This window comes from Mauremys reevesii, linkage group 7 (assembly GCF_016161935.1).
Source record: "Mauremys reevesii isolate NIE-2019 linkage group 7, ASM1616193v1, whole genome shotgun sequence".
NCBI lineage: Eukaryota > Metazoa > Chordata > Testudines > Geoemydidae > Mauremys > Mauremys reevesii.
Window position 1 is genome coordinate 93,004,338 of NC_052629.1, and position 26,956 is coordinate 93,031,293.

Sequence of the window (26,956 nt, forward strand, 5' to 3'; positions counted from 1 at the left end):
GAAGAGGGCTCCTTTTCTCTAAAGCCCTATCCAGATTTACATATGTCCATGGAGAGCCTAGAACTGGGCTAGCAGAGAGGCTGAGGGTCACGATTGAGGAGCATCGGCAGAGGCGTTTGGGGGTGGTGAGGAGCCCAGGGCTAGGGTAGCGGGGGGGGAGGGGCGCTGTGGGTTGAGATAGAGGGGCATTGGCAGAGTTGTCGGGGGGGAGCCCAGGGCTGGGCTAGTGAAGGGGGTGTGGGTCGCTATTGAGGGCCATAAGCTAAGTTGTGTCTTGGGGGAGCCCAGGGCTGGGATAGCCAGGGAAAATGCAGATCAGTATTGAGGGGCATCAGCAGAGGTCGCTCTATGTGGCAAGCAGCTGAGTCCAGGGCTGGGTGAGCAAGTAACAGTGGGTCAGGATTCAGGGGCATCGGTAAATCTGTGTGGTTGATGAGCCCAGGCTTGGGATGTCTGGGGGATTGTAGGACATGACTGAGGTGCATTGAGGTTGGAACAGGGGGTGCTGGTTGGTCTCTTCAGGTTTAAATTGGGAGGCTGATAATCTGTCCTATCAAGAATTGAGAGGGGGAGGGTCTCTCCAGGATGTAATTAGGGGAGATGAACCTCATAAATTAGGAATGTGCACCCCACCACCTAAAAAAAACCCATGTGTAGTTCCTTCCCTGTGCCTTCATTAGGGGCTTTAGCCCATGCTCTCCCCTCAGCAGATAGGGGAGGGATTCACTGGGATTTTCACCCTCCCCTTGTACTCCCTATCCCGAGAATTTGCTTTGGGTCTCCTGCCACCTGACCCTTCCAGTGTCTGATGTGGATTTGCTGGAGGATTTGCCCATCCTTGGTTGGGAGCAGTCACTGGGTGTTGTTATCCTCTCCTCCCTGTGTAGGAGGAGTGATTCCAGTTGTGTCCAGGAGGCTGAGGACCAGAAGGGAAGGGAGCATGGCATCAGGCCCTGTTCCACTTGTGTCTGCAGGATGGGACAGCTATAGTGGCTGTGTCTGGCAGAGGGGTAAAGGGGCTATAGGAGCAAAAGGGGGCAAAAGTAGGGGAGCCAGGTGCATCAGCTAGAGCACCTGTGTCCAAAGGAGGTGAGGCAGAGGAGGGAAAGGAGTCCAGTTAGGGTCAGTTCCAGCTGCATCCAGGGGATGGGAACAGAGAGCTGGGCATTGGGAAGCTTTTGCACCTGTCCTGGGGGGATAGGGGAGAGGCACAGCTGGAGCATTTTAACCCCCACCCCCTACAACAGCAAAGCAACAGAGGAGCAAGGTTAATAAACAGTTTATTTGCATTTTACAAGATCAATCTTCTTACATTCTCAATTCATTTGCCATTAAAGTGCTGAAAGATTTTTTTTAAATCAAGATACATTTGTTAACAGAAATTATAACAAATATCAGAAAAGTGGCAGTCACAGATTTTTGCACCATAACTAAGAAAAGTCCTCTCTTATAATACAAATAATGAAACAAATATACGGAGACAACTAAGATGGTGTCAGTCGAATCCAACCCAAAACAGGTTAGTCGTTTATTGGTAAATTCTGTTTTTCTTCATGACATTTATCAAAAGCAACCTGGATTCTCTAGTCTTAAATTAAACTGGGGTACTTTTCTTACCACCACAACTATCAAAGCTAATAGAAACCACAGCTTTCTGTGATAAACACTCCGTGTCATTTTAAACCCCACATTACAAGGGTAAGTGACATATTTCAGTTGTATCTATATATTTTACAGTGTTTTCAATATATCCATTCTCATTACAAAAATGTAAGCCCTGCAAATAAAAGCCAAAAGGTAATTAAGATGGAAACATTATTTCCATAAACCGACACTGAAAATATCCAGTAAAATGAAAAGGATATCAAAATAGTTTGCTAGTAAACTTAAGCTCTCAGCATTTAATGCGCAAACCAAATATCATGAACACAAAGAAACTTTCAAATACATCAGATGAACTGTGGTACAGCTCCAAGGTCACTTGCTTTGAAACTCTCCTCTCTTTTGAGTAGGCAACATGACATCTAACATTTCACTAGGCACCATTCATTTTATTGCTGAGGTTGAAAATATTTCAAGCTATGAAATTTATATACAAACACAGAAGAGAGATATATATATATACATACACAGACATATATACACGGACGCTTTACTCTTTCTTTTTGGCAACGGTCAGTTCTACCACTGGCACTCGGAACCCCCCCTTTGTCCCGCTGTCATTACTCGAAGAGGAAGACAGGCGGGATTTCTTGGACGTTAATGAGACCCCGCTCCCTGGCATCTTTCCTGCTTCATCGTCACTTCCAGTTACCTCATAAGAGCCTTTAGTTTTTGACCCTATCCCTCCAAACGTTCCAAATTTCATCTTGGCCTGCTTTTCCTTCTCTGCTCCTGAGCTGCACTCAAACTCCAAGGTGCCAGTGGGGGTTGACTGGGAGGAATGTTCATCGCTAAAGGAAGATGACCGATGACGTGGCTTTTTGCTTTTAAATAACGAAAACTTCCCTTTAGGTGAAGTGGCACCAGCTTCCCCTCCCCCCAGTTCACCCTCCATAGAACCTAGACTTGCCTTGGAACTTTTTAAATCTCCTTTAGATCCTGAAATGGACACTGAGGCTTCCGGTGAGCCAACAATGGTACCTTTGCCTTTAGGTTTTGAAAAATTAAACTTTGGCATCTTAATTTTAGATTTCTTAAGTTTGACATCTGGCTCTTCAAACTCAGCCTCCACCGCACCAGCCTGGAGACTGGCATCTGGCGGAGGGAAGTTAACATCAACCCCTACTTCTCTTCCTGTTACCTCATGCCCTGAAGACACAAATTTAGGCAATTTCATCCTGGGGAATGTCACTTTTCCTGATGCACTTTCTAAGTTACTTTGTGGAAAATTCATATCTACACCAGGACCTTTGATTCCTACCTTGGGACCTTTCAGACCACCCTCTATCTTTGGGCCAGAAACATGAAGACCCCCTGCAACATCTGGCACATTCATTTCTACATCAAAACCAGAAGATGAAAGCTGTGGCCCTTTGAATTCACCACCTGAATGCTGAATGCCCAAGTGTGGTACCCCAACATTTACATCAGGAGCTTTCATGTCTCCAGAAATGCCGAAACCTCCTTTGATTTTAGGTTCTTTCAAATTTACATCAAAATCTGACCCAGAAACTTTTGGTGTTGATACACTGAAGGCAGGACCTGTTAAACTGATATCAGGAGCATTAGCTGCAATACCCACCCCAGAAACCTTCATGCCTTGGGAACCTGAAATGTCACATTTGGGCAGTTTTACTGATGGTATTTGAATATTTCCACCTGAACTTTTGATGCTGATATCTGGTGCTTCCACTCCAACTTTTGGGCCTTTAACATCACCAGCACTATTAACATCACCCTTTAGGTTTGGTCCTTTTAAGTTTAAGTCAATGTCGGGTGCAGAGATTTTTGGAGCTGAAACTTGAAGTGGTTGCATTTTAAATGTAGGCCCTTTCAATTCTCCATCAATCCCTGAGCCAGCAAGGTCTCCTTTAATTTGTGGTCCTTCAATACTCACACCCATCTTAGACCCCTCAACATGAGGACTAGAAATGCCAAATTGGGGAAGCTTCAGTGAAGGAAGTTTAATCGCACCTCCTGGACCTTCCAAGTTAACATCTGGTGCATCTATAGCCACTTTTGGGGATTTAATGCCACCAGAAAGATCAAGATCTCCTTTTAACTTTGGTCCTTTCAAATTTACATCAAAATCTGGGGCAGAAATACCTACCGATGGCATTTTCACTGTAGGCCCTTTGATATCAAGGTCTGGGGCACTGAGATGTACATCCATACCTGGTGCTTTCATGCCCCCCTCAGTTTGTGGGGCAGAAAATCCAATGTCCCCTTTCATGTTCAGATCTGCTTGAGGTCCCTCCAAAGTTGGAGATTTAAACTTGGGCATTTTAAGCTTTCCTCCAAAGCTTTTCATATCAACATCTGGTGCATGTATGTCCACTTTTGGACCTTTAAGGTCACTAGACACATCCAGGTCTCCTTTTAGTTTTGGTCCTTTCAAGTTTACATCAAAATCAGGTCCAGAGACTTGGGGCATTGAAAGGTTTACTGATGGCATAGTCACCTTAGGTCCCTTCAGTTTTGCATCTACTCCTTCAATTGCAGGAACACTCATACCTCCTTCAATACTTGGAGCTGATACATCCACGCTTGCTGAGGGCAGCTGCACATCAGCTCCTTCTAAATTCAGACCTGGTTTCCCTATCTTGGGCAGTGAGAACTTGGGAAATTTTAGTTTTCCTTCTGGACCTTCCAGGTCTGCTGTGGGAAGACTGACATCACCTTTTACTTTTGGTCCTTTCAAGTTAATATCAAGATCAGATGCAGAGAATGAAGGAGCAGAAATGTCCACCGAAGGCAGATTCACTGTAGGTCCTTTAAGTTTGATGTCAGGGGCATTAATGTTTGTGTCAATACCTGGGATTCTCAGATCACCTTCCATTTTTGGACCAGCTATATCAATATTTCCACTTGGAAGTTTGACCTTAGGTTTCTTAAGATTGATATCAGGACCTCCAATGTTAACATCAGGAAGATTTGCGCTGATACTGGGGCTTGTAATGTCAATACCTGGTGACTTTATATCACCTTTGAAAGCTGGTGTGGAAACCTCCAAATCGGGTGCTTTAAATTCTCCTTCCATTTTAGGAACTGTCACAGAAGCATCAGCTTTGAACTTAGGTGATTTAATATCAAACTCAACATCTGGAAAAGAGATTTTCCCAAACATTGGTTTCTTTCCTTTCGGGGATTTGACATTAATATCTCCTTTTATTGTTGCCTCTGGGCCAGTTACATTGAGATCTAAATCAGGAGATTTCAAATTTGCATCTATCTCACCACTGGGTAGATTCATATCAAATCCACCCTTCTTTCCTTTAATTTTAGGGCCACTCATATGAAGTTTAGGCATTTTAAATTTGCTTTTTTTTCCTTTGCCAGAAATGCCAATATCAGGAGACTCCACATTCAGTTCACCTTCCGGGACAGCAATATCCACTTCAGGAGATTTGATTTCTGCCTTAGGACTTTTAATTCCAAACCCAAATTTTGGTTTCTTAAATTTGGGAAGTTTAACATTTCCCTCAAGGCCCTCAGTGGTCACATCTGGACACTCAACATCAAGCTCAGGACTTCTAATCCCAAATTCTGGGCCTTTGATCTCAACTTCAGGACCTTTAAGATTACTCTCAATCTTGGGAACAGAAACATCAAAGTCCCCCTTCATTTTATGACCTTTCAAATTTAAATCAATGTCTGGCATTGAGATTTTGGGTGTCTTAAAATGCATCTCAGGCATCTTAAATTTTGACCCTTTCAGTTTTCCTTCTGGACCTTCAATGTTCAAATCAGGAGTGCCAATATCTATCTTAGGACCTGAAATATCAACCTCTCCCTTTGGAAGACTTACATCCACATCCGGGCCTTCCCCTTTGAACCCAGGCGTACTGAATTTAGGCAGCTTCATTTTGGGTAATTTCAGTTTTCCTTCAGGGCCATGAATATCAATGTCTGGTGCATCAATGTCCACTTTGGGACCTTTGATATCAAATTCAGGACCTTTCAAATCACCCTCTATTTTTGGACCAGAAAGATCTATGTCTCCTTTCAGGTTAGGTGCCTTTAGATTCAGGTCTACATCTGGCATGGAGATTTTAGGGGCCTTGATGTGCATTTCAGGCATCTTAAATTTGGGAGTTTTCAGTTTTCCTTCTGGCCCTTCAATGTTGATATCAGGTGCATCTATGTCCAATTTGGGGCCTTTAATGTCAATTTCAGGACCTTTCAAATTCCCTTCCAACTTTGGAATAGAAACATCCATGTCTCCCTTCAGTTTAGGCCCCTTTAAATTCAAGTCAAAATCTGGCATGGAGATTTTGGGTGCTTTAATATGCATTTCTGGCATCTTAAATTTAGGACCTTTCAGTTTTCCTTCTGGACCTTCAAAGTCAAGATCAGGAACATCAACAGACATTTTGGGGGATTTAATGTCTATCTCTGGACCTTTTAAATCACCTTCTATCTTAGGGACAGAAACATCCATGTCTCCTTTAATTTTAGGACCTTTTAAGTTTAAATCAATGTCTGGCATGGAGATTTTAGGTGCCTTGATATTCATTTCAGGCATCTTAAATTTTGGACCTTTCCATTTCCCTTCAGGCCCTTCAATATCCAAATTGGGGGCATCAATGTCTATCTTAGGACCCGAAATATCAACCCCTCCTTCTGGAAGATTTACATCCACATCCGAGCCTTCCCCTTTGAACCCAGGCATGCTGAATTTAGGAAATTTCATTTTGGGCATTTTCAATTTTCCTTCTGGGCCATGAATATCGATGTCTGGTGCATCAATGTCCACTTTGGGACCTTTGATATCAAATTCAGGACCTTTCAAATCACCTTCTAACTTAGGCCCAGAAACATCTAGATCTCCTTTCAGCTTAGGACCCTTAAGGTTGAAGTCCACATCAGGCATTGATATTTTAGGTGCCTTAATATGCATGTCAGGCATCTTAAATTTGGGACCTTTCCATTTTCCTTCTGGGCCCTCAGTCTCCACTTCAGGAGCATCTATGTCCAATTTGGGAGCTTTAATATCGACTTCAGGGCCTCTCAAATCACCTTCAATATTTGGCACAGAAACATCCACATCTCCCTTCAGTTTGGGCCCTTTTAAATTCAGATCAAAGTCTGGCATGGAGATTTTAGGTGCTTTAAAATGCATGTCAGGCATCTTAAATTTGGGGCCTTTCCATTTCCCATCTGGACCTTCAATCTCCACATCAGGGGCGTCTAAGTCCACTTTGGGACCTTTGATATCAAACTCAGGCCCTTTCAAATCACCTTCTAATTTTGGTACAGAAACATCCACATCCCCCTTCAGTTTAGGACCTTTCAAATTCAAATCAATGTCTGGCATGGAGATTTTAGGAACATTGAAATGCATTTCAGGCATCTTAAATTTGGGACCTTTCAGTTTTCCTTCTGGCCCTTCAAAATCCAAATCAGGAGCATCAATGTCTACTTTTGGACCTGAGAGATCAATCTCCCCTTTCGGAAGGCTTACATCCACGTCTGGTCCCTCCCCTTTGAATCCAGGCATTCCAAACTTGGGCATTTTGAATTTGGGCATTTTGAGTTTACCCTCTGGGCCATGAATATCCACATCTGGTGCATCAATGTCAACTTTGGGGGCTTTGATATCAAAATCAGGACCTTTCAAATCCCCTTCCAGTTTAGGGCCAGAAACATCCACATCCCCCTTGATTTTAGGACCCTTCAAATTCAAATCAAAGTCTGGCATGGAGATTTTAGGTGCTTTAAAATGCATGTCAGGCATCTTAAATTTGGGGCCTTTCCATTTCCCATCTGGACCTTCAATCTCCACATCAGGGGCGTCTGTGTCCACTTTGGGACCTTTGATATCAAACTCGGGCCCTTTCAAATCCCCTTCTAGTTTTGGTACAGAAACATCCACATCCCCCTTCAATTTAGGACCTTTCAAATTCAAATCAATGTCCGGCATGGAGATTTTAGGAACATTGAAATGCATTTCAGGCATCTTAAATTTGGGTCCTTTCAGTTTTCCCTCTGGACCCTCAATGTCAAGATCTGGAGCATCTATGTCCAATTTGGGACCTTTAATATCAACTTCTGGGCCTCTCATATCACCTTCAAAATCTGGTATGGAAACATCCACATCCCCCTTCTCTTTAGGGCCTCTCAGGTTCAAATCAAAGTCTGGCATGGAGATTTTAGGTGCTTTAAAATGCATGTCAGGCATTTTAAATTTGGGACCTTTCCATTTTCCATCTGATCCTTCAATCTCCACATCAGGGGCATCTATGTTTAGTTTAGGGGCTTTGATATCGACTTCAGGACCTTTCAAATCACCTTCTAATTTTGGAACAGAAACATCCACATCTCCTTTCAATTTAGGGGCTTTCAAATTCAAATCAAAGTCCGGCATGGAGATTTTAGGGGCCTTGATATTCATTTCAGGCATCTTAAATTTTGGACCTTTCCATTTTCCTTCTGGTCCTTCAATCTCCACATCAGGAGCATCAATGTCTATTTTGGGTCCTGAAATATCAATCTCTCCCTTTGGAAGACTTACATCCACATCTGGTCCCTCTCCTTTGAACCCAGGCATTCCGAATTTGGGCATTTTGAATTTAGGCATTTTGAGTTTACCCTCTGGGCCATGAATATCCACGTCTGGTGCACCAATGTCCACTTTGGGACTTCTGATATCAATTTCAGGCCCCTTCAAATCTCCCTCCATCTTAGGGCCAGAAACATCTATGTCTCCCTTCAGTTTAGGGCCTTTGAGGTTAAAATCAATGTCAGGCATTGAGACTTTCGGTGCCTTGATATTCATTTCAGGCATCTTAAATTTGGGGCCTTTCCATTTTCCTTCAGGACCTTCAATATCAAGATCGGGAGCATCTATGTCTACTTTGGGACCTTTGATATCAAACTCAGGTCCTTTCAAATCCCCTTCTAGCTTTGGAACAGAAACATCCATATCCCCCTTCACTTTAGGTCCTTTCAGGTTCAAATCAAAATCTGGCATGGAGATTTTAGGTGCTTTAAAATGCATATCAGGCATCTTAAATTTGGGACCTTTCCACTTGCCTTCTGGGCCTTCAATCTCCACATCAGGGACATCTATATCCACTTTAGGGCCTTTGATATCGACTTCAGGGCCTTTCAAATCCCCTTCTAGTTTTGGTACAGAAACATCCACATCTCCCTTCAATTTAGGGCCTTTCAAATTCAAATCAATGTCTGGCATTGAGATTTTAGGAACATTGAAATGCATTTCAGGCATCTTAAATTTGGGGCCTTTCACTTTTCCATCAGGAGCTTCAATTTCCAAATCTGGAGCATCAATGTCTATCTTGGGACCTGAAACATCCACCTCTCCTTTTGGAAGTTTTACATCAATATCTGGTCCCTCTCCTTTGAACCCAGGTGTTCCAAATTTAGGCATTTTCAATTTTGGCATTTTGAGTTTACCCTCTGGGCCATGAATATCAACGTCTGGTGCACTGATGTCTATTTGGGGGCTTTTGAGGTCAACTTCAGGCCCTTTTAAATCCCCTTCTAGCTTTGGCCCAGAAACATCTAGGTCTCCTTTCAGTTTAGGCCCTTTCAGATTTAACTCCACATCTGGCATTGACACTTTAGGTGATGAAATACTTAGGAAAGGCATTTTAAATTTAGATCCTTTTGCTTTCCCCTGAATGTCCACATCTGGAGCACTCACATCCACCTTTGGTCCAGAAATATCAATATCAGATTTCTTAAGTTTCACATCCACATCAGGGCTTTGAACTTTAGGGCCAGAAAAACTAAATTTAGGAAGTTTAAATCTTGATTTTTTTGTCTTTCCTTCTATATCAAGTTTTGGAGCCTCAAGATCAATATCTGGTCCTTTGACTTCAACTTTGGGACCTTTCAAATCACCACCTACTTTAGGAAGAGAAACATCCACATCTCCCTTCAGTTTAGGACCTTTCAAATTTAAATCAATATCTGGCATGGAAATTTTAGGAACGTTAAAATGCATTTCAGGCTTCTTAAATTTAGGACCTTTCCATTTTCCTTCTGGCCCCTCAATTTCCAAATCAGGAGCATCAATGTCTACTTTTGGACCTGAGAGATCCATCTCCCCTTTTGGAAGGCTTACATCCACGTCTGGTCCCTCCCCTTTGAACCCAGGCATTCCAAATTTGGGCATTTTGAATTTGGGCATTTTGAGTTTACCCTCTGGGCCATGAAGATCCACATCTGGAGCATCAAGATCAATTTTAGGGCCTTTGATGTCAAACTCAGGCCCCTTCAAATCACCCTCAATCTTTGGAACAGACACATCCACATCTCCCTTCAGTTTAGGACCTTTCAAGTGTAAATCAACATCTGGCATGGAGATTTTAGGTGCCTTGATATGCATTTCAGGCATCTTAAATTTGGGACCTTTCAGTTTTCCTTCTGGCCCTTCAAAATCCAAATCAGGAGCATCAATGTCTACTTTTGGACCTGAGAGATCAATCTCCCCTTTCGGAAGGCTTACATCCACGTCTGGTCCCTCCCCTTTGAACCCAGGCATTCCAAATTTGGGCATTTTGAATTTGGGCATTTTGAGTTTACCCTCTGGGCCATGAAGATCCACATCTGGAGCATCAAGATCAATTTTAGGGCCTTTGATGTCAAACTCAGGCCCCTTCAAATCACCCTCAATCTTTGGAACAGACACATCCACATCTCCCTTCAGTTTAGGACCTTTCAAGTGTAAATCAACATCTGGCATGGAGATTTTAGGTGCCTTGATGTGCATCTCAGGCATCTTAAATTTGGGACCTTTCAGTTTTCCTTCTGGTCCTTCAAAATCCAAATCAGGAGCATCAATCTCCCCTTTTGGAAAGCTTACATCCACGTCTGGTCCCTCCCCTTTGAACCCAGGCATTCCAAATTTGGGCATTTTGAATTTAGGCATTTTGAGTTTACCCTCTGGGCCATGAAGATCCACATCTGGTGCATCAAGGTCAATTTTAGGGCCTTTGATGTCAAACTCAGGCCCCTTCAAATCACCCTCAATCTTTGGAACAGACACATCCACATCTCCCTTCAGTTTAGGACCTTTCAAGTGTAAATCAACATCTGGCATGGAGATTTTAGGTGCCTTGATGTGCATCTCAGGCATTTTAAATTTAGGACCTTTCCATTTCCCATCAGGGCCTTCAATCTCCACATCCGGGGCATCTATATCCAATTTAGGCCCTTTAATATCAATCTCAGGGCCTTTCAAATCACCTTCTAGTTTTGGAACAGAAACATCCACATCCCCCTTCACTTTAGGGCCTTTCAAATTAAAGTCAATGTCTGGCATGGAGATTTTAGGTGCCTTGATGTGCATTTCAGGCATCTTAAATTTGGGGCCTTTCCATTTTCCTTCAGGACCTTCAATATCAAGATCTGGAGCATCAATGTCCACTTTGGGACCTTTGATATCAAACTCAGGCCCTTTCAAATCCCCTTCTAGCTTTGGTACGGAAACATCCACATCCCCCTTCACTTTAGGTCCTTTCAGGTTCAAATCAAAATCTGGCATGGAGATTTTAGGTGCCTTGATGTGCATTTCAGGCATTTTAAATTTAGGACCTTTCAGCTTTCCCTCTGGTCCCTCTATGTCAACATCAGGAACATCAACATCCAGTTTAGGGCCTCTGATATCAACCTCAGGCCCTTTCAAATCCCCTTCTAGTTTTGGAACAGAAACATCCACATCCCCCTTCACTTTAGGACCTTTCAAATTAAAGTCAACGTCTGGCATGGAGATTTTAGGTGCTTTAAAATGCATGTCAGGCATCTTAAATTTGGGGCCTTTCCATTTCCCATCTGGACCTTCAATCTCCACATCAGGGGCGTCTATGTCCACTTTGGGACCTTTGATATCAAACTCGGGCCCTTTCAAATCCCCTTCTAGTTTTGGTACAGAAACATCCACATCCCCCCTCAATTTAGGACCTTTCAAATTCAAATCAATGTCTGGCATGGAGATTTTAGGAACATTGACATGCATTTCAGGCATCTTAAATTTGGGACCTTTCAGCTTTCCCTCTGGACCTTCAATGTTCAAATCTGGGGCACCTATGTCTACCTTTGGCCCAGAAATATCCACCTCTCCCTTAGGAAGTTTTATATCCACATCAGGACCCTCTCCTTTGAACCCAGGCATGCCAAATTTAGGCATTTTGAATTTAGGCATTTTGAGTTTACCTTCTGGGCCATGAATATCCATGTCTGGTGCATCAATGTCAACTTGGGGGCCTTTAATATCAAACTCAGGCCCCTTCAAATCACCCTCAATTTTTGGAACTGACACATCCACATCTCCCTTCACTTTAGGGCTTTTCAAGTGTAAATCAACATCTGGCATGGAGATTTTGGGTGCCTTTATGTGCATTTCAGGCATCTTAAATTTAGGACCTTTCCATTTCCCATCTGGACCTTCAATTTCCAAATCAGGAGCATCAATGTCTACTTTTGGACCTGAGAGATCAATCTCCCCTTTTGGAAGGCTTACATCCACATCTGGTCCCTCCCCTTTGAACCCAGGCATTCCAAACTTGGGCATTTTGAATTTAGGCATTTTGAATTTGCCCTCTGGGCCATGAATATCCACATCTGGTGCATCAGTGTCAACTTTGGGGCCTTGGAGATGAAATTCAGGACCCTTCAAGTCACCTTCTAGCTTTGGAAGAGAAACATCTACATCTCCTTTCATTTTGGGACCTTTTAAGTTTAAATCAATGTCCGGCATGGAGATTTTTGGTGCCTTGATGTGCATTTCAGGCATCTTAAATTTGGGACCTTTCAGTTTTCCTTCTGGCCCTTCAAAATCCAAATCAGGAGCATCAATGTCTACTTTTGGACCTGGGAGATCAATCTCCCCTTTTGGAAGCTTCACATCCACCTCTGGTCCCTCTCCTTTGAACCCAGGCATGCTGAATTTGGGCATTTTGAATTTAGGCATTTTAAATTTACCTTCTGGGCCATGAAGATCCACATCTGGTGCAGCAATGTCAACTTTGGGGCCTTTTATATCAAACTCAGGACCTTTCAAATCACCCTCAATATTTGGAACAGACACATCCACATCCCCCTTCACTTTAGGGCCTTTCAAATTCAAATCAACATCTGGCATGGAGATTTTAGGTGCCTTGATGTGCATTTCAGGCATCTTAAATCTGGGACCTTTCAGGTGTCCTTCTGGCCCTTCTATATCCAAATCAGGAGCATCAATGTCTACTTTTGGACCTGAGAGATCAATCTCCCCTTTTGGAAGGCTTACATCCACGTCTGGTCCCTCCCCTTTGAACCCAGGCATTCCAAACTTGGGCATTTTGAACTTAGGCATTTTAAATTTACCTTCTGGGCCATGAAGATCCATGTCTGGTACGTCAATGTCAACTTTGGGGCCTTTAAGATCAACATCAGGACCTTTCAAATCACCCTCAATTTTTGGAACAGAAACATCCACATCTCCCTTCACTTTAGAGCCTTTCAAATTCAAGTCAATGTCTGGCATGGAGATTTTAGGTGCCTTGAGGTGCATCTCAGGCATCTTAAATTTAGGACCTTTCCATCTTCCCTCTGGTCCCTGCAGGTCAACCTCAGGAACATCAACATCCAGTTTAGGGCCTCTGATATCAACCTCAGGCCCTTTCAAACCCCCTTCTATCTTTGGTTCAGAAACATCCACATCCCCCTTCACTTTAGGACCTTTCAAATTAAAGTCAACGTCTGGCATGGAGATTTTAGGTGCTTTAAAATGCATGTCAGGCATCTTAAATTTGGGGCCTTTCCATTTTCCTTCAGGACCTTCAATATCAAGATCTGGAGCATCAATGTCCACTTTGGGACCTTTGATCTCAAACTCGGGCCCTTTCAAATCCCCTTCTAGCTTTGGTACAGAAACATCCACATCTCCCTTCACTTTAGGTCCTTTCAGGTTCAAATCAAAATCTGGCATGGAGATTTTAGGTGCCTTGACGTGCATTTCAGGCATCTTAAATTTGGGACCTTTCAGCTTTCCCTCTGGACCTTCAATGTTCAAATCTGGGGCATCTATGTCTACCGTGGGCCCAGAAATATCCACGTCCCCCTTCGGAAGTTTTACATCCACATCAGGGCCTTCCGCTTTGAACCCTGGCATGCCAAATTTGGGCATTTTGAATTTAGGCATTTTGAGTTTACCCTCTGGGCCGTGAATATCCATATCTGGTGCATCAATGTCAACTTTGGGGCCTTGGAGATTAAATTCAGGCCCCCTCAAGTCACCTTCCAGGTTTGGAACAGAAACATCCACATCCCCTTTCAATTTAGGACCTTTCACATTCAAATCAATGTCTGGCATGGAGATTTTAGGCGCCTTGATGTGCATTTCAGGCATCTTAAATTTAGGACCTTTCAGCCTTCCTTCAGGACCTTCAACGTCCAACTGCGGAGCATCAATGTCTATCTTGGGACCGGAAATATCCATCTCCCCTTTTGGAAGCTTCACATCCACCTCTGGTCCCTCTCCTTTGAACCCAGGCATGCTGAATTTGGGCATTTTGAATTTGGGCATTCTGAATTTACCATCTGGGCCATGAATATCCGCATCTGGTGCATCAATATCAACCTTGGGGCCTTTGATATCAAAATCAGGACCTTTCAAATTTCCTTCAAATTTAGGAGCTGAGATATCAACTTCCCCTTTTATTTTAGGGGCTTTTAAATTCAGGTCTACATCAGGAACAGAGATTTTTGGGGCCTTGATGTGCATTTCAGGCATTTTAAATTTGGGACCTTTCATTTTTCCTTCCGGCCCATCAATGCCCATGTCCGGTGCATCAACATCCAGTTTGGGGCCTTTCATGTCAATCTCAGGTCCTTTCAAGTCACCTTCTATCTTTGGGACAGAAACATCCAAGTCTCCCTTCAGTTTGGGCCCTTTCAAGTCCACATCTGGCATGGATATTTTTGATGGTGACATTTTCCAAGAAGGCATTGAGAATTTCGGCCCTTTCAGTTTTCCTTCAGGACACTCAAGATCCATATCAGGTGCCTCAATGTCTAATTTTGGCCCTTTAATATCAATTTCAGGTCCTGTCAAATCACCTTCTATCTTTGGAACAGTAACATCCATCTCCCCCTTCATTTTCGGTGCCTTGAGATTCAAGTCTACATCCGGCATGGAGATTTTAGGTGCTTTAATATTCAATTTAGGCATTTTAAATTTAGGTCCTTTCCATTTGCCTTCTGGGCCTTCAAGGTCCAGCTCTGGAGCCTCTATATCTACCTTGGGAGCTGAAATATCAACCTCTCCCTTTGGCACTTTTACATCTATATCAGGTCCTTCAAGTTTAGGGCCTGACACATTAAATTGAGGCATCTTCATTTTGGGCATTTTCAGTTTTCCACCTGAACCCTGCAGTTCAATATCTGGTGCATTAATATCTATTGAGGGGGCATTGATGTCAACATCAGGACCTTTCAAATCACCTTCTAGCTTTGGAATAGAAACATCCACGTCTCCTTTTAGTTTGGGACCTTTCAAATTTAGGTCAATGTCTGGCATGGAGATTTTAGGGGTCTTGATGTGCATTTCAGGCATCTTAAATTTGGGACCTTTTATTTTTCCTTCTGGTCCTTCAATGTCCAAACCTGGAGCATCAATATCCACTTTGGGACCGCAAATATCCACCTGTCCCTTAGGGAGTTTCACATCCATGTCAGGACCCTCTCCTTTGAAGCCAGGCATGCCAAACTTTGGAAACTTCATTTTTGGCATTTTCAATTTGGCTTCTGGACATTCAAGGTCAACATCAGGAACATCAGTGTCAACTTTGGGGCCCTTAATGTCAATGCTGGGTCCTTTAAAATCACCTCCAATCTTTGGAACAGAAACATCCATCTCTCCTTTCAGTTTAGGTGCCTTTAGATTCAGATCAACATCTGGCATGGAGATTTTAGGGGCCTTGATATTCATTTTAGGCATCCTAAATTTGGGGCCTTTCAGTTTGCCTTCTGGACATTCCAAGTCCATATCAGGCACGTCAATATCCATTTGAGGACCTTCAATATCAATTTGAGGCCCCTTAACGTCAATGCTGGGTCCTTTCAAATCACCTTCTATCTTTGGAACAGAGATATCCACATCTCCTTTGAGTTTAGATGCCTTCAAACCTAGGTCCACATCTGGCATGGAGACTTTGGGTGTCTGAATATTTAGCTCAGGCAGTTTAAACTTTGGACCTTTCACTTTACCTTCTGGCCCTTCAATGTCTAAACTTGGGATATCAATGTTCACTTTGGGACCAGAAATACCCACATCCCCTTTTGGAAATGTTATATCCATGTCTGGTCCCTCCCCTTTCAGCCCAGGTACACCAAATTTAGGCATTTTCAGTTTAGGCATTTTCAGTTTACCATCTGGGCCGTGAATATCCACATCTGGTGCATCAATATCCACTTTGGGGCCTTTAATGTCAATTCCAGGAGCTTTCAATTCTCCTTCCAGCTTTGGAACAGAAACATCCACATCTCCCTTCAGTTTAGGGCCCTTCAGATTCAAGTCAATGTCTGGCATGGAGATTTTAGGGGTCTTGATGTGCATTTCAGGCATCTTAAATTTGGGACCTTTCAGGTGTCCTTCAGGCCCTTCAATATTCAAACCTGGAGCATCAATATCTATCTTGGGACCAGAAATATCCACCTCTCCCTTTGGAAGTGCTATATCCACATCTGGTCCCTCCCCTTTCAGCCCAGGTACACCAAATTTAGGCATTTTCAGTTTAGGCATTTTGAGTTTACCGTCTGGGCCATGAATATCCACTACTGGTGCATCAATGTCAACTTTGGGGCCTTTAATATCAAATTCAGGACCTTTCAAATCACCTTGTATCTTCGGAACAGCAACATCCACATCTCCTTTCAGTTTAGGACCTTTCAAGTGTAAATCAACATCTGGCATAGAGATTTTGGGTGCCTTGATGTGCATTTCAGGCATCTTAAATTTGGGATTTTTCAGTTTTCCTTCTGGCCCTTCAAAATCCAAATCAGGAGCATCAAAGCCTACTTTTGGACCTGAGAGATCAATCTCCCCTTTCGGAAGGCTTACATCCACGTCTGGTCCCTCCCCTTTGAATCCAGGCATTCCAAACTTGGGCATTTTGAATTTGGGCATTTTGAATTTACCTTCTGGGCCATGAATATCCACATCTGGCGCATCAATGTCCACTTTAGGACCTTTAATGTCAATTCCAGGAGCTTTCAACTCCCCTTCCAGCTTTGGCACTGAAACATCCACATCTCCTTTCAGCTTAGGACCCTTCAGATTCAAGTCAATGTCTGGCATGGAGATTTTTGGTGTCTTGATGTGCATTTCAGGCATCTTAAATTTGGGACCTTTTAGTTCTCCCTTGGGTCCTTCGACGTCCAAACCTGGAGCATCAATTTGTACCTTCGGACCAGAAATATCCAGCTCCCCCTTTGGAAGTGTTACATCCACGTCTGGTCCCTCTCCTTTCAGCCCAGGCACGCTGAATTTTGGCATTTTTAATTTAGGCATTTTCAGTTTACCATCCGGGCCGTGAATATCTACATCTGGTGCATCAATGTCCACTTTAGGACCTTTAATGTCAATTCCAGGAGCTTTCAACTCCCCTTCCAGCTTTGGCACTGAAACATCCACATCTCCTTTCAGCTTAGGACCCTTCAGATTCAGGTCGATGTCTGGCATGGAGATTTTTGGTGTCTTGATGTGCATTTCAGGCATCTTAAATTTGGGACCTTTCAGGTGTCCTTCTGGCCCTTTGATGTCAATGTCAGGAGCATCTATATCTAGCTTGGGGCCTTTTATGTCAATCTGAGGTCCCTTCAAGTCACCTCCTATTTGTGGGATGGAAACATCCATGTCTCCCTTCACTTTAGGCCCTTTCAGATTCACGTCCACATCTGGCATGGATACTTTTGATGGTGACATTTTCCAAGAAGGCATTGAGAACTTGGGCCCTTTCAACTGACCTTCAGGACTTTCAAGGTCAATGCCAGGAGCTTCAATGTCTAGTTTGGGGCCTTTAATGTCCACAGCGGGTCCTTTCAGATCCCCTTCGATCCTTGGCCCTGAAATACCAACATCTCCCTTCAGCTTGGGGGCTTTTAGATTCATGTCCACATCTGGCATGGAGATTTTTGGTGTCTTGATGTGCATTTCAGGCATCTTAAATTTGGGACCTTTTAGTTCTCCCTTGGGTCCTTCAATGTCCAAACCTGGAGCTTCAATTTGTACCTTCGGACCGGAAATATCCAGCTCCCCCTTTGGAAGTGTTACATCCACGTCTGGTCCCTCCCCTTTCAGCCCAGGCACGCTGAATTTTGGCATTTTCAGTTTAGGCATTTTCAGTTTACCATCTGGGCCGTGAATATCCACATCTGGTGCATCAATGTCCACTTTAGGACCTTTAATGTCAATTCCAGGAGCTTTCAACTCCCCTTCCAGCTTTGGCACTGAAACATCCACATCTCCTTTCAGCTTAGGACCCTTCAGATTCAAGTCGATGTCTGGCATGGAGATTTTTGGTGTCTTGATGTGCATTTCTGGCATCTTAAATTTGGGACCTTTCAGGTGTCCTTCTGGCCCTTTGATGTCCATACCTGGAGCATCAATTTGTACCTTCGGACCGGAAATATCCAGCTCCCCCTTTGGAAGTGTTACATCCACATCTGGTCCCTCCCCTTTCAGCCCAGGCATGCTGAATTTTGGCATTTTTGGTTTAGGCATTTTGAGTTTACCATCTGGGCCATGAATATCTACATCTGGTGCATCAATGTCCACTTTAGGACCTTTAATGTCAATTCCAGGAGCTTTCAACTCCCCTTCCAGTTTTGGCACTGAAACATCCACATCTCCTTTCAGCTTAGGACCCTTCAGATTCAAGTCGATGTCTGGCATGGAGATTTTAGGGGTCTTGATGTGCATTTCAGGCATCTTAAATTTGGGACCTTTCAGGTGTCCTTCTGGCCCTTTGATGTCAATGTCAGGAGCATCTATATCTAGTTTGGGGCCTTTTATGTCAATCTGAGGTCCCTTCAAGTCACCTCCTATTTGTGGGACGGAAATATCCATGTCTCCCTTCACTTTAGGCCCTTTCAGATTCACATCCACATCTGGCATGGATACTTTTGATGGTGACATTTTCCAAGAAGGCATTGAGAACTTGGGCCCTTTCAACTGACCTTCAGGACTTTCAAGGTCAATGCCAGGAGCTTCAATGTCTAGTTTGGGGCCTTTAATGTCCACAATGGGTCCTTTCAGATCCCCTTCGATCCTTGGCCCTGAAATACCCACATCTCCCTTCAGGCTAGGGCTTTTCAGACTCAGGTCCACATCTGACATAGAAATTTTTGGTGTCTGACTTATTAATTCAGGCTTCCTAAATTTGGGGACTTTCCATTCTCCTCTAGTGTCTATATCTGGTGTGCTGATGTCTACCTTGGGGCCTGCAATAGTAATCTCCCCCTTAGGAAGCGTCACACCCACACCAGGGCCTTCCCCTTTGAAGCCTGATGCAGTAAATTTAGGAAATTTCATTGAGGGCAATTTTATTTTTCCTTCACCACTTTGAATATCAACATCAGGAGCCGCAAGATCAATCTTGGGACCCTTGACACCAACTCTGGGACCTTCTAGTGTTGGAGAGGACACTTCCACCACTCCCTTCAACTGAGGTCCTTTGAGAGCCACACCCACATGTGGCTTTGCAATGTTAGCACCTTCCCCTGAAGGCACTGTACATTTCAGTTTTTCCTTTGGATCTTCCATATGAACAGATGGAGTTGTGATATCCAGGTGAGGAGCCTGTATCTTTGGCACAGAAATGTCTACACCTGCCTGTGGTGCTCGAACATTAGTATCAGAAGCTGAAGGTGAGAAGCCAAATTTAGGCATCTTCATTACAGGCATTTTTATTTTTCCTGGGCTTTCAATGTTAATTTCTGGAGCTTTAATGTCCTGCATATCACATTCGATGCTCGAAAGAGGAATGTCCACCCTTGGAGCTTTGATATCACCTTGAATCTTAGGGCCAGAAATATCAACTGAAGGAGCCTTGATTTTTGAAAATGATACATCAACTTTGGGACCTTCTGTATCACTTCTTATCTTGGAGCCTGAAATATCAAATTGCGGCAGTTTGCCTCCAGGAACTTCAGTTTTAACCTCGATGCCTGAAACACCCATTTTTCCATTTAGTTTAGGGCCAGTAATGTGAATATTTGCATCCAGGTTTCCCCTCTGTCCATTTGCATCGATTCTGGGCAAGCTGCCCTCTGGGCTTGTGACTCTAGTGCCTGAAGAATTAACCGATTTGACAACGTCCACACCTGGAACTTGAATTTCTGCTGGCTTAAAGTCTGTTTGGGTTCTCGAGTGAACGCCTGTGACTTGAGGTCCTGAGACATTTATCTCAGTGCCCATCTTGGGCTCTCTCATGTGCACGTCAGGGGCACCAAAGTCCAACCTTTTGGTGGATGATTCGACAGTTGGTCCAGAATATGAGATGCCACTAGGTCTACCTCTGATCCCCATACTGGAGTCTGTTTTCCCAGACAAATCCACCTGTGGTATTTTGATCACGGTTTTTCCAGGTCCTTTTTCAATTTCTGATGTTGTTATATGGGTGACTTGATGGCTTGGAATCTTAACTTTAAATTCTGGGCTGCTGATGTCAATCTCTCTTGCTCCCTCGTGTCCAGTGACATCTACGGTATAAGCTGTGACCTTTTTGGTGACGGTAATGGTTCTGCTTTCTGTGTGTTCAGCTTCTGCTGCATCTTCCGACTTCAGACGTGGTTTAATTTTCGTTGTGTATATTCTCCTGTACTCTTCATCATCCCCACTCTGGAAATAAGAGACATTGGTTAACACCAGTGTGTCGTAAGGAGAGATTTGAAGAAGAAGAGGGAGATTGGCTAGTGCTGCAGTAAAGTAACGTGTGTAATAATCACTGGCCTTGACTCTCTCCTGAAGGGCTGCAATTTGCATCTCCTTCCTTCAGGGGGGCTGCTATGACAGAAGATCAAGTCACCCTGGGCCCTGCTGCTCTTTTCTATGAGCAGCTGTACATTCATAGGAGCTGCTGCCCAACAGAGATGCTGACTCAGCATACCTGGCCTGTCCCCATCCCTGACTATCTCTGCAGTGTCTGACTCCAGGCTCTCATCTTTCTGCATTACCCTCTCTGGCCTGGAGGATTTCCTGACATAAGGAATGGCAGCCAGAGTTCTGAAGTGGAATAAATCTGCTCCGGTCTCCACATGGAGCAGTTTGCAGGAATGCTTGGGCTGCTTTCCCTCCCCCATAGGGTGACCAGATGTCCCAATTTTATAGGGACAGTCCCGATTTTGGGGTCTTTTTCTTATATAGGCTCCTATTACCCCCCATCCCCGTTCCGATTTTTCATACTTGCTGTCTGGTCACCCTACTCCCCCGGGAGCTTGCATCACTCCCTCACTCACCAGAACAACTTCTGGGCTCCTGGGTGAGAACACATCGTGTGACCATGACTGTCCCGGCAATGGAGACTTGTCCCCCTTTCGCTGCAGCCGCAGCCCCACCGTGTGGTGGCCCATGCTGTTCAGCAGCTGTGTGACCTCTCCGGACTGCAGGTTGTCGAAATAGATGGTGGCGCTCACAATCTGATCCCCTACAGGCACAGAGAGAAGAGAGTGAAGCCAAGCTGATGGCACTGGCAATCCAGGGCCCAAGCAATAAACAAATCTCGCTCAGTTACACACAGGGCTGATTAAAATAATCAAAAGCCTCTTCGTTAGCATTGCAGCCTAAGAAGGGGCAACTTTGCCAAATGCTTTCCAGCACTCAGCTCATGGCTGCGATCTGCTGGCAGGAACCTAGAGGGGTTAATCTGGAAGGTCTTGCTGCCCCCGTATTGCTGATCCCCTGTTTCATTCCCAGGGTGGCTGGAGGAAAGACACACACCCCTGTTACCACACATGGCTCCCCCTTGCCCCCCACAGCACCACATGGAGCCATCAGTGACTGAACCCCGCCTCCAGGCATAGCGAGTCAGTGAGACAGCTCTGCAGCAAGAAAGGAGAATGTTAGCACCTTGGAGCAGGCCCCAAACACGCTGTGGAGGCAGCACTGTCCAATGGGTAAAGCACTAGACAGGACCCCTGGGAGAGAACAGTGGGGTCTAGTGGGTTAGAGCAAGGGGCATTGGGAGCCAGGACTCCTAGGTTCTATTCCCAGCTCTGGGAGGGCAGTAGGATCTAGTCAGTTTGAGCAGGGGCTGTGGGAAGTCAGGACTCCTGGGTTCTATCCCTGGCTCTAGGAGGACTGTGGGGTCTGGTGGGTTAGAGCAAGGAGTCCTGGGAACCAGGACTCCTAGGTTCTATTCCCACCTCTGGCACTGTCCCTTCCCACCCTCGGTACCTCTGTTTCCCCTTCCACCCTGTATAGGATGACCAGCTGTCCTGATTTTATAGGGACAGTCCCGATATTTGGGGCTTTTTTTTATATGGGCTCCTATTACCCTCCACCCCATCCCAATTTTTCACACTTGCTATCTGGTCACCCTAACCCTGTGTCTGTTTAGACTGTGAGTTCACTGGGGCAGGGCCTGTCTCCCACTGTGTATCTGTGCAGCACACAGGGGCCTCTAGATGCTACCCTAATGCCCATAATATATGGGCTGTGCTGCCAGCACAGCACAGGAAGGAGAGAGAAGCTGAGTGGCAGGAAAAGCCCCACCCCAGGGAAGAGGCAAACAGACAGGGCAAGATGGACAGAGGCCTCTCCATCAGCAAAGAATCAGGACAAGGAGCCCCAAGCAGGGGGGCCAGGGGCCTTAAAGCCACAGAAGCAGCATCAGAGAGAATTATGATAAAAGGGTTGCAAAGGAACAAGGGAAGCGGAGCCAGAATTTCCCATAATCCTCATTCTCTCCCCAAAGTGATAAACCAGCACAACCCCACCACCAGCCTCTCACAACAACACGTGTTGTTTCCGGGCTGGTGCGCTGCACTCACCTTCCTTCACAGTTCTGGCAGCAGGGGAAGTCTGCACCACCTGCTTCACGAAGACCCCATCTTCCGTCTGGTCAATGGTGATTCCGTGAGAGCCGCTTCCTTTCCAGTTGGGGAGCAGGATCTCCCGTGTTTCCTCCTCTTCCTTCTCCATCTAAATGAAACAAAACTAGAACTGAGTTAAAAAAAGAACAAGTTAAGTTTATGGAGGATAGGCCCATCAATGGCTATTAGCCAGGATCAGGGGTACCCATACTCTGGGTATCCCTAACCCTCTGAGTGCCAAATACTAGGACTGGACAACAGGGGATGGATCACTTGATAATTGCCCTGTTCTGTTCATTCCCTTTGAAGCATCTGGCATTGGCCACTATCAGAAGACAGGAAATGGGACTAGATGGACCATTGGTCTGACCCAGTATGGCCGTTCTTACGTTCTTAAAACAACATGGACAGAAAAGTTTACAGGCCAAAGCTATAATCTTTGGGCCCAGTTCCGTCTTCAGTTACTGGAGTGCAGCCCCACTGAACTCCAGGAGTCAAAGCAAGGGGGCTAGACCAGGGCCGCCCAGAGGATTCCGGGGGCCCGGGGTCTTCGGCGGCGGGGGGCCCTTCCGTTCCGGGACCCGCCGCCAAAGTGCCCCGAAGACCCGCGGCGGGAGCCCCCCGCCACCGAATTACCGCCGAAGCGGGACCCGCCGCCGAAGCGCAGCCCGGTCTTCGGTGGTAATTCGGTGGCGGGGGGGGTCCCCGCCGCGGGCCTTCGGGCACTTTGGCGCGGGTCCTGAACAGAAGGGGCCTCCCGCCGCCGAAGACCGGGCTGGGCTGCGCTTCGGCGGCGGCGGCGGCGGCGGGTCCGCTCCCCCCCGCCCCCAGCCCCTTACCCGAGCGCGTCTCCGGCGAGGCCTGAGCTCCCTCCCGCACAGAGCCGCGTGGTGAGGGGGCGGGGCTGTGAGCTCCACGCCGAGCACAGCGCTCAGCCCAGAGCTCCCTGCCCCGCCCCCTCACCACGCGGCTCGGATCGGGGCGGGGCTCAGGGGCTCAGCCGGAGACTCGGCGTGCTCCAGGAGAGGGGCGGAGGCGGGAGCCTCCGCTCTTCTCTTGGGGGCCCCTGCGGAGCCCGGGGCCCAGGGCAAATTGCCCCCTTTGCCCCCCCCTCTGGGCGGCCCTGGGCTAGACCAGAGCAGTCTCAGGCCTTTGTGTTTATCTCTATAGTTTAGCTTTGGAAGTTGACAGTCTGGATGGACATGGGCTGGGCACAGTCTCAATGCCCCTAAACCACAAAGCATAAATTGCAGAGGTGAGTCATCCCTATGCAGAGAGCTTGGACGATGGGGATGTAAGTGCTTGCACAGGCTTAGTGCTGGCCTTCTGCACTGGCTGGATTTCACCCCGCACGGATATTGTGGGAGGTGTAGCAGAGAGAGCAAGAATCAAGCATGTTTTATTGTTTCAGGGATGAATGGACCGATCCTGTTTGACTGACCTTGTTGGGACTTTGGTCCTGGCTGGAACCGCCCCAGGAATTCCTCTCTTCACTTGCTGACCTTCGGTATCAACTTCCCAGCCTAGCAGAAAATTCAAAGAGTTCTTAATAAACCACCTGTTTGTATGTTTTTTACATTTAGCTTTTTCTGGTCCATTCTGGGATGAGCCAGTAAGACAGTTGTAGGATCTAACAAAAAAAGACACTGGTATCTGAACTACTCGTGCTGTTACAGAAAACAATCCAACATAGAAGACACTGAGGTTTAATTGCTTCAATGGGGAACGATTTGAAAAGCTGTACATAAGAGCTAAATAGCATTGTTTAAAATTGGTAATGTTCATAAAGTGAAAATAAACTTTGAGAGGGAAATCCTGGCCCCACTGAAATCAATGGGAGTTTTGCCTTTGACTTTAATGGATTTCATCCTAAAAGAACACTGAGGTGTTTAAAAAAAAAAAAGAAAGGAGAGATGCAAAGCCAGGAGATATGCATCACGGTGAAACTTTAAACAAACCCCAACACGTGGACAGGCAGAAAATACAAAGTTAAGGTTTTCTGGAGGCTTTAACTCTGCCCACAGAACCTCACCCCAAATTCCTGAGACCAGCCCCTGCCTGCATGCCATGCATTTGTGCACCACGCTGCAGCCAGAGCTTCCCAGCACAGAGTGCACTATGTGAAGAATGGCACATGTCAGAGAACGTGAGAGCCCGGGTGGGGAGCAGGGATTGTGGTGCATGGCCAGCACCAAGGAGCTCAGTAAAAGAAAAGGTTTCTTTGAATGAATTGTTCCTAATCAGGGCATTGGGAATAGCTGGACACCCCCACCACCATGGTCTACAAAACCACTCTTTGGTCAGAGCTTTGCTGAGCAGGAAGGGGTTAAATAGGGGCGAGGAAAGAGACCTGATGTACCAAGTGGGGGGGGGGGCGGTGTTGGCTTGGGCCCGGCTGCCCATGGGATTGTCACCACCAGGGGGCGCTGTGCCTTTGCTAATTCTGCCTGGCTGGTGTTTGTCGGCAACACCCACGCGAGCTGCCCCACCTTTCCTCTTCTCCAGCTAGCAAGGCAAAGAAACTTTCCCGTTTCCAGCAAGCACAGGTCCCAGGCTGGAAGCACTACAGGGGACCCAAGCCTGAGGGACTGAGCGCTCAATGCTGCGTCAGCTCTTGCACAATCAAAGGCGTCTGAATTCAGGAGCCAAAATTGCAACCAGAAGCACAACACAATGAAGGGAATGTGCCCCGGAGTGGGGTGCAACCTACAGACCACAGCCCCCAGCCCCCTCTGGCATTAAAATCTATGAGCGGTTGCTGCAGAGCTCAGAAATCAATGGAAGCAACCATGAAGCCGGAGATCTGGTGCTCAGGGCTGCCTGGGGAGCATGCAAGGCTAAAGTGGGGACTTCCCACCAGGAGAGCTGCCAAGATGCAAATCTAAAGGAGATTGTGGAATTGAGTAAGCCAAAGGCAGCCCAGACGTTTCGCTTAGAATCCGAAGAGAGGCAATAATGTTAATAACAATGCGAAGGGAGATCAGCTACCACAGAATCTGCTCTCAGATCCATGATGTTGGGCGCTGCTATGTCCTGCCCCCAACCACCTGTCCCAGCGTTCAGCCCCCCTGGGACACTGCACTCCTCCCTCCCCTTGAACTCCGCTGGAGAGGCCAAGGCTCAGCATCTCTCCAGCTCAGAGCCCTAGATACCACGGGCCGGATGCACCAGTCCCCTGTTGCCATCTGCAGGGCTGGTAGAACTTTGCATTGGTGGAAACCACTGCCCAAGCTGCAAAGAAGTGGGTCCAAAGTGTTTCCTTGTAAGTCCACAGCTCCTAAATAGCCACCAATGGGAGTCAGTCTGTGTCGCCAAGGCACAGAGCTGTCTGGGGATTAACCTGCATCTGTGCTTAAAACAAAACCCACCATCCTGAAGACCACAGATCTGAACATGGAGTGTTCAAAAACATCACTCGGGAAAGGAATAGCAGCAGCTGTGCAACACGTTGTCAGATGTAACCCTGATTGCCCCTCTCCTTTATCTGCCACACCACCCTTGCCAGCCAGGGGCACTGGCCAGCTGGGTCTGGGAGCATCACAGGTAATATTCAGAGCCACTGGACAGCTTTCTAAAGGCAACTGCTTAAACCTGAGCCCCTCCCAGCTCCCCAGACCAGTCCCTAGGTCTCCAGTCCAGATGTACTGCCAATGCACTCCCCAAGCCAGGAGAAGGGCAGCCCAGGGCAGGGGGAACAGTGGCACCACTCGCCATTCCAGCATTTACACATTTTAAAACAATAATTTAAAGAAAAGTTAATGGGATGTTGTCAGGCAGGTTAGACCCACACTGGATCCACCTCCCTGGCTTAAAACTCAAACTAGGTGAGTCCTCCACTATCTCAAACACCTGGGGAGGTGGGTTGTCTTTGCAAATCCATAGCCTTGTTGCAGGAAAATAGTAAATAAAAAAAAATTTAGTGGGTCACACACAATTTATGTGTCAGGCTCCCTTTGTAACAAGAATGGCACTCACCCACACACACCTGTGCACTGGCAAGGTGTGTGCACACCCACCCGTGCCTCCATCGCTATACGTCATCCCGTTCAGTCACCCTTCCGCTGTGCAGCACCTTACTCTGGGGCAGCTGCATGGCTGTTCACAGGCTATGCTGCTCTGCACCGTATGGTGCTCAGATCTGGTACAAGCTTCCTACTGGAGTTCTGACCACGCAGCAAAGCATCCGCCCGGGAGCCCTGCTGAAATGCAAACCAGTCTGCTCTGGGAGGAGCCATGGAGCCAGTGTCTGTTC

The 26,956-nt window shown here is 46.0% G+C and overlaps 1 protein-coding gene across 4 annotated transcripts in view; it reads right to left on the reverse strand.

The window, feature by feature from the left end:
• Positions 1–1,263: 1,263 nt before the first annotated feature.
• AHNAK (AHNAK nucleoprotein) overlaps positions 1,264–26,956 on the reverse strand; it is a 54,486-nt gene continuing 28,793 nt past the window's right edge. For 2 of the 4 annotated variants that reach the window (XM_039482641.1, XM_039482640.1), the window contains exons 2-5: positions 24,146–24,227; positions 22,663–22,813; positions 21,130–21,317; positions 1,264–20,512 (exon numbers count right to left, since the gene is read on the reverse strand). In XM_039482641.1, coding sequence (XP_039338575.1) covers positions 2,153–20,512; positions 21,130–21,317; positions 22,663–22,813 — 18,699 coding nt within the window. In that variant the 5' untranslated portion in view covers positions 24,146–24,227 and the 3' untranslated portion in view covers positions 1,264–2,152. Of the gene's footprint in view, positions 20,513–21,129; positions 21,318–22,662; positions 22,835–24,145; positions 24,228–26,956 lie in introns of all 4 variants that reach the window. The other 2 variants (XM_039482643.1, XM_039482642.1) reach the window with 2 other exon arrangements.